This window comes from Scardinius erythrophthalmus (assembly GCF_964197995.2).
Source record: "Scardinius erythrophthalmus genome assembly, chromosome: 18".
Lineage (NCBI taxonomy): Eukaryota > Metazoa > Chordata > Actinopteri > Cypriniformes > Leuciscidae > Scardinius > Scardinius erythrophthalmus.
This window is the reverse complement of record NC_138238.1, coordinates 1,527,560-1,535,808: the sequence shown is the minus strand read 5'-3', so window position 1 is coordinate 1,535,808 and position 8,249 is coordinate 1,527,560. Positions and strand designations below refer to the sequence as shown.

Below are 8,249 nucleotides of genomic sequence, written 5' to 3'. Positions count from 1 at the left end.
TGTACTGGTATTTATTCCAGTCTTTTAAAGTAGTTGAATGAATGGATGCTCGCGAGGTAGGCCTACCTGTAATGATGTTAAATAGGCTAGGCTTAAAGGAACACGCGGAGTTTTGGGGACTTCAGCTTATTCCCCGTATCCCCAGAGTTAGGTAAGTCCACAGTCCACACACACCCTTCTCATCTCCGTGCGTGCTGTAACTCTGTCTGACGCACACACCGCTAGCCTAGCTTAGCACAAAGACTGGAGGTAAACGGCTCCAGATAGCATACTGCTCCCAATGAGTGGCAAAATAACGCCAAAATTTTCCTATTTTCATGTTGTGATTTGTATAGTCACAGCGTGAACAAATAACAAGGTCACATGACACACAGCCGTCTTCTAACCGTACACATACTGGGAACTATATTCTCAGAAGGCGAAGCGCTGCTACTTCTGCGGAGTGATTTACTCTGGGGGATACGGTGAATAAGCAAAAGTCAGCATGTTCCTTTAATCAAAAACGCACACAGAGTAGAGGAGAATGACAGTCAACTACTTTGAATATTATAATAGCATTTTGGGCATAAACATGTAAATAGTGAAGAGATTGACAGAATGATTCAAATATTTAATCCAAATAAATCAATGTTCGTGGTTCGTACTGATGTTATTCCTCTGTTCTCACACACTCACTAGTTTAGACGAACACTGACACCCTGTGGGGAAATAATGGCGTGTGTTTAACATCCGCTCCTTCTCAGATCGGCTTGGGTTTGGATTAAAACTTCATGTTCCGATAACTTTGGAAAATTCTGCACACAGTAAACATCAGAATATCCCTTCTCCTGTCAATAAAAATGGCAAAACTTTTAAATCTTATTGCGGACACTCATTTTAGGTGGTGTTTGTTTAACTCACTGACCACAGTACATTGAAAGTAAACATTACCGGAAATAGACGTACTATTTCCAAACGGAAGTGCGTCACGAAAGCTCAGTGCAAGTGGTCCACTGAATCAACACTGAACTGACTCTCACTGAATGAATACTGACACTATTGTCTTCTGTAGAGCTGCTTTATTACTACAGTAGAGCTGGACTATAATTTTGCGACAATATAAACAATCAATCAAGCAGTTTAGCAATTTTCCTTTTCAGCTGATTTATCAATTATCCTCTAACATGTCCATGTATTTATTTATTCAAAGCATGAACCATTTGCAAAGAGCAAAGTGTGTCATATTTACACTTGACTGGTACAAAAATGGGTTTCCGTGCATGACTTCTTTACATTTTCAGTTGTTTAGTTTAGTCAAAAAGAAAAAGAAAAGTGTATAAGAAAGCAGTTTTGCTTAACCCCTTCCTCATCACCCCCAATTTTGGCAAGTGCTGCATACATGAAATGCCCAAAATAAAAAGGTTACTGCTCATAAGTAATTCTGAATAGAAACATAACACACGTACATGCAAGTACTGAAGGATGCAGCATGCAGTGGCTGAAGGACAGTGTGTGTGTGAGAGACAAACGTGAGAGTGGTGTGTGTCACACACACAGTGGGGGAGGACAGACTGACGGACAGCAGCTGTTGAGAAGCAAAACAAGACACACATTCTCTGTCCTTGCTCCTACACACACACACACGCCTCCAGGGGTGTGTGTTTCACATCCTCCATCAAAGCTCTCAGATTTGACATTTAAGATCAACTCGGGAATATTATATGGAAATAATTCCAATAAACGTTACGGTTAAAACTCGGGGAACATTGTAAGAAAGGGGGAAAAGCATGTGATGCAATGTGAGCCTCGTCACTGTGAGTTCCTTCAGATGCTCGATAGATGTTTATCAAGCAGAGATATTGTTGGATAAAGGCACTGAACGTTCTGTTCTGCTTTAGCTGAGATGTTGATTGAACACCGTTGCACACAAGGGCGTTTCTAACTCACACACACACACTGCTGGGTCCTAAAGCCGGACCACGAGAGGGTGGAACTCAGAAAACCACATTACACACCAGAAATCTGAAGAAAGAAAGAAAGAAAGAAAGAAAGAAAGAAAGAAAGAAATGTTTTGCACGAAGAAAATGAAGCCCATTAAGATGTTTTGCAAGGAAACATGCGCTTTCATGACAATCAATTTTACCTCTGTAAGAATTTTGTATAAAATTGATCCATCCAGACATTTTAGTTTAGTATTTTATATACTTATTCTTAATTAGTGTTTTAATTACTGTAATAAAGTTTATAATAATAAATTAAAGGTAGTACAAAAATACAGGGATGTATAAATACGTCATTTAGTAGTTAATGTAAATTTAAATAATATATATATTTTTTATTTTAGTAAAGAAAATTAGTTTTGTGGTGTTTTTTTGTGTTATAGAAATAAGAATTAGGATGATGCAAGCATGCTTAATTTTATTAATTTTATTATTTCTTTTAATTTTTGGAGTGAAATATGAGCATAAAATATGACATTTTTACAGTGGTCAAAAGTGATGGGGATGTTTGTTTTTAATGAGCCTACCAGTTTGATTAATCCATCAAAATATGAAGAAAATATTTTATATTTTTTAATATTTTATAAATATGTGGGAAGAGCAAAACACTAAACTTGGTAAAGGTATTTATCTGACAAAATTACTTGGCAAAAAAAAGCCGGTTTGATTTTGCTGACAGGAAAAAGCACACATGACTAAAACATAACCAGTTATTAATATCTGGCTGGTTCTCTCTTGTTTTTGCATGTGTTCATGCATCATTTCTTTCTATGGACAAAAGTTATGTCACAATTTGGCATCACAAATAAAACAACTGACTCAAGCACAACCTATGATAACTGTACTGTACACTTCTGTAAATTCAGCACATTGCGCAAACATTTGTTGATTATATGAGAACATTTGGATCATTTACACTCATAAAGTATATGAGCCTCTGTGTGGCGAGATGCAGTGACGTTGTAAGAGTATGTTTTGTTCGCGGTCGAGGACACGTGTCTTTGTGTTCATTCAGAGGGAACTGTTTGTCCTCTCTCGTCTGTGCTGAAGTACATCTGTGAAGTTTGGCTTCCGTCCAACAACCCTCACGTTTCATGCTATATAGCCCATACGTCTAGGAATGTGTGCGTGCAGACCTAAATATAAAGTCCGTAGTGAAACTTTAGCCCGTCTCTGAGGGTTTTCTGGAGAGGGTTTCCTATATTTGATTTCTTGAGCAATTTAGTTAATTCTTTGTCCTAAGAAATGGTTTATTATTTACTGCTGAAGAGGTCCATGGGTTTCATTCAGATGTTTTAACCTAGGAAGCCTTCCAGCCATTGTTGCAGCATTTCGTGGAAATCATTACAGCTGCTTTAGTTATAATTCAACATGCTTATGATCCAAAGTAACCTGGCATTGCAGATTTTAGTAACCCTAGTTGGAGAACTGGATTAAACTTGCAACCAGTTGCAGTTATAGATGAATCATTTTTTTCTAAAGCGACCACATTAATCCATAAAAAGTAGAAACTTTGAAAAAAGTTGAAATTATTACTTAAAAGTCAAAATTATGACATACTAAGTCAAAGTACTTACAAAAAAACAAAATTATGACATGAAAAGTGGAAATTATGACTTAAAAAGGCAAAAGGATGACATAAATCAAGTCAAAATTATGAAGCTAAATCAAAATTATCACTTAAAATGTCAAAATAATGACTTAAAAAGTCGACATCTTGACACTAAGTCATAATTATAAGATGAAAATTAGAAATTATGACATACTGAGTAAAAATTGTAGCTTAAAAAGTCGACTTAAAAAGTCGAAATTATGATTTAGTCAAAATTATGATATACTAAGTTGAAATTATGATTTAGAAATTTTAAATGATGACATACTACGTCGAAATTATGATGCTAATTTAAAATTATGAATAAAAAAATTACATATAAGTCAAAAGTCTGAGTTAAAAAGGTCAAAATTGTGACTTGAAAAGTCGAAACGGTGACTTAATGTTGAATTTATGACTTAAAAATGTGTAATTATGACATACTAAGTTGCAATTATGACTTAGAAATTTTAAATTATGACATACCACGTCAAAATTATGACGCTAATTCAAAATTATGATTAAAAAAAAAATATGACATACTAAGTCAAAATTATGAGTTAAAAAGGTCAAAATTGTGAAAGTTGAAACTGACTTAAAGTTGAATTTATGACTTAAAAATGTGTAATTATGACATAATAAGTTGCAATTATGACTTAAAAACTAAAATATGACATAAAAAGTGGAAATTATGACTTAAAAAGACAAAATGATGCCAGTCAAAGTTATGACATAAACAAAATTATGAAATACAGTCAAAATTATGATGCTGAATCAAAATTATCGCTTAAAATGTCAAAATAATGACTTTAAAAGTCAACATCTTGACACTAAGTCATAATTATAAGATGAATTTTTTTAATTATGACATACTGAGTAAAAAATTGTGGCTTAAAAAGTCATGACTTAAAAAGTTGAAATTATGATTCAGTCGAAATTATGAAATACTAAATAGAAATTATGACTTCGAAATTTTAAATGACATACTACGTCGAAATTATGATGCTAATTCAAAATTATGATTGAAAAAACAAAAATATGATATACTAAGTTAAAATTGAGTTAAAAAGGTCAAAATTGTGACTTGAAAAGTCGAAACGGTGACTTAAAGTTGAATTTATGACTTAAAAATGTGTAATTATGACATACTAAGTTGCAATTATGGCTTAAAAAAATAAAATATGACATAAAAAGTCGAAATTAGGACTTAAAAAGCAAAAATATGACAAAAAGTCAAAATGATGACTTAAAAGTCGAAATCATGACAAAAAGTCGAAAATTATTACTTACGTAAAGTTGAAATTATGACAAAAAGTCGAGATGTACTAAGATTGAATTTTGCCTTAGAAAGTCAGAATTATGACACACAATTTTTCAACATTTAAAAATTTAAACTACGGCCAAATCCTGGATTACTCTCAACCCTGTAGGCCTATGTGAAAATGTTTTAATTCATAACATCATAATTCCAACTTTAATCTGATAATTATTACTTTTTTTCATAAACTTGACTTTTTAACTCATATTTGTTTCCTTTCAATAGGGCAAAATCTTCTTGCCAAGTTGTTGTTAAGAATCTCATTTACTCAAATAATGACAAACAAACACATGCCTTTACATTTTAAGCTTGTTGTATATACAGTGATGATACGTGCTAATATTGCATCATTCCTCAGGAAAGACAGGGTTTCTCATTCACTAAGCGTCTTCAACACACATTTGACTACACAGAGGTCAGAACTTCAGCAGTTGTCGTCAAGCCCAGTTTTGCTGAGGTGTGAAGAATCGCAGGCGTTTCAAAATGCACCACATGCCTTTAGAGCAAATGAAACCTGTGTTTATGTTTGGACCCATTTCCATATAGTCTGACAACAAGTGAACACAGAAAAGGTCTCCTGACAGATACTTCGAGGCCCATTGGCGTTTTCAGTGTTCATGCAGCGATTCTAATGCATTATATGCAAAAGCTGCAGCAGGATTCGAGGGTTTATCCTCTAGGAAAACACACCCTTCTCTAGCAAACAGAAGAAGTGTTGTGGGGGCTGGAATGTGCCTGTCCGTGTGGGACGGCCTTAGTCCAGAGCCAGACCTTCATTCCCAACTAGGAAACGTTTAACCCTTCCTTCACTCCCCCAACTGGAGCCGAACCAAGCTTAGCTCAAAGACCAAGAAAAATCACATAAAGTCTTAATCAAATTAAAAACTGGACACACTTTCCAGTCAAGACTAGTTTCTAAGTAGCCTATGTTTGCTCTTTCTAATGCAATAAGTGTGTTAACTCAGTTAGTTTTTCAGCAGTCACATGCACAACCCCCAACAGATTCAGACCATTTGCTACTTAGTTTGGTTCTAAAGAGGGTTAATGTGTGAAGTGTTAAATTGTCCATGACTTTTTAAATCAAGATTTTTTTTGTTTTGTTAAAATGTTAGGAAAAGTGTACCTACTCAGCTAACAAAAATACATTCCCATTAAGTTATGAAAACATTCATTCAAAAAAAATAAAATAAAAAAAAGTCATAAAAAAAGTCATTAAAAAAATGTCTTAAAAGTATTTTTCTCGGTTAGTATGAGCATTAAGTGAACATTCCATTGTATCATTTAAACATTATGGGAATGTTACTTTTAAATGTTCTCTAAACGTTCTAAAATAAGTTGTTACATTTAAAAAAATGCCCAGAGAACTTTGAGCGAACGTTCTATTAACGTTACTGGAAAATTCCTTTGTTCATAACTTGGACAGAATGTTCTGAAAAGTTGTTACATTCAAAAAATGTACAACTGAAATGTTTTTAGAACGTTATTACAGCCCAGAGAACTTTGAACGAACGTTCTATACTGGAAAATCCTTTGTTCATAACTTTGAGGGAACATTAGCCAAAGTTCTGAGAACGCATTTCGTCATTGTAAACACATTTTTATGGTCATTTTTTAAAAATAGCTAGACTATATGAGGTCATGAAGTCGCATGAATAAAAACAGTACATGAATAATTAAACGGGTAAAACAATAAAAACATGACTTTGAGGGGGTATAAGTTGGCAGTGTCAGTGTTTACTCAGTGAAGTCAGTCATTGTGTTGCTCTTCTTGCACGTACTCAATGAAAGCGCTGCTAGATTCAGGTATTACACAATACAAACTGCTGTTTCGATTCGAGATGCAAATTATCATATCGTTCATCACACCACATCCAAATGAGCAGGACGTGAGATTCGCCACTACATGTCCTGAGAGAGGACAATAGGTGAAGTGAGAAGTAGTGAACCACCCCCTCCTCCACTCAACTAGAGACAATAGACGGACAGCAGATTCTCGCTCTGCTCCGTGTTACCAGGCGAACTTGGGACGCGAAAGACGTGACGTGAACGCTGATTGGCTGTAAAGTCCGAGGGGGCGTGGCCAGCGCGTATATAAGGAGGCGCTGAACGGGTTGCGTCAGTGTTTTGCAGAGACTCTGCAGATACTAACAGCTGCTGCACTTAATCCGGTTCACACAGGTCTTTGTTAGTTGTTAGTCTTTGTTACGGACTATTTTCTCTGAAGGAACGTACAGACAATTCATCAAATTTGAGGATATACAGCACATAATATCGGTAAGTTAAGGTTTTAATGTTTAATCAGGGCTGTTTTATTGTCTTACCTGCTGTTCATTCAAACCTTGAAGTACAATGAGAGAGCAACAATGCTCATACTTCTGTTCTGTTCTGTTTGATCCAATATTATCATCAGCCGTGCAAAATAAAAAGAAAACACCTTTTTTTTATAGTTATAATGACACTCTAGTTTGTTCTTTGTTTGGCTGACTTGTTTACCAGCTGCTTTTGTGTCTCGCGCATGAATAATAAAAACCAACCTTTTCTTCTACAGACTGAATAATGCAGCTGATTTCCAACCTTACATCTGAAGACTCAAGTCTCCCATCCACCCCAACATTGGACGCTCCATCCAAGCGCTTATCCTGGAGCAAACTAATGCAGAAACTGCACAGCAGCCAAAGCCTGGACTCTGATTCGGACACACACAGCAGTTTAGATGATGCATCAGATGCAGGTACATATCAGAATATTCATGATCTAATGCACTTTTCCAACTTTCATGCAAGATCTTGATTTTAATGCATGCATTTGTCTAACGCAGGCTCCCTATCCATACCAGATCTGTCAGAATCCGAGATGTTTTTCGACCCCACTGAAGAGGCATTGTGCAAAGAAGTGGTGCAACTCATCGCACTTAACCTGACCGACGCCAAAGATGGTGTCCTGCACTGTTCCAAACTCCTTATTCCAGAGAAACTTCTGGAGCACATCGGGCACGAGCTGGTGCATCTGTCCGTCAGCGAGCCCTGTGGATTGAGAGGTGCCCTCATCGATCTGTGTGTGGAGCAGGACGGCGTATACGAGGCTGCGGGACAGATTGCGGTCGACCCGTGTCTGGTGCCCACGTTCCAGCTGACCCTAGTGCTGAGGCTCGACTCCAGGGGTCTGTGGCCAAAGATCCAGGGGCTTTTCACCGGCAGATCTCCGGCGTCTCCGGTTGTTAGACGTGCACTTAAACTGAGCACTGGATTCCGAGTTATTAAAAGAAAACTGTACAGCTCAGAAGAGCTTTTGATTGAAGAGTGCTGAGACTGACTCCATACATGTCATGGACTTTTACTAGGTTTTTAAATCTTGTAACCAT

At 36.3% G+C, this 8,249-nt stretch overlaps 1 protein-coding gene across 2 annotated transcripts in view; it reads left to right on the top strand.

Annotated features, from left to right (window-relative positions):
- The first annotated feature begins 6,608 nt into the window (after positions 1-6,608).
- The window catches only part of ddit4 (DNA-damage-inducible transcript 4), a 2,088-nt gene continuing 447 nt past the window's right edge, over positions 6,609-8,249 (top strand). The window contains exons 1-3 of one of the 2 annotated variants that reach the window (XM_081393629.1): positions 6,609-7,162; positions 7,437-7,619; positions 7,707-8,249. The exon at positions 7,707-8,249 is cut by the window's right edge and continues 447 nt beyond it. In XM_081393629.1, coding sequence (XP_081249755.1) covers positions 7,445-7,619; positions 7,707-8,194 — 663 coding nt within the window. In that variant the 5' untranslated portion in view covers positions 6,609-7,162; positions 7,437-7,444 and the 3' untranslated portion in view covers positions 8,195-8,249. The remainder of the gene's footprint in view (positions 7,163-7,436; positions 7,620-7,706) is intronic. The other variant, XM_081393630.1, reaches the window with a different exon arrangement.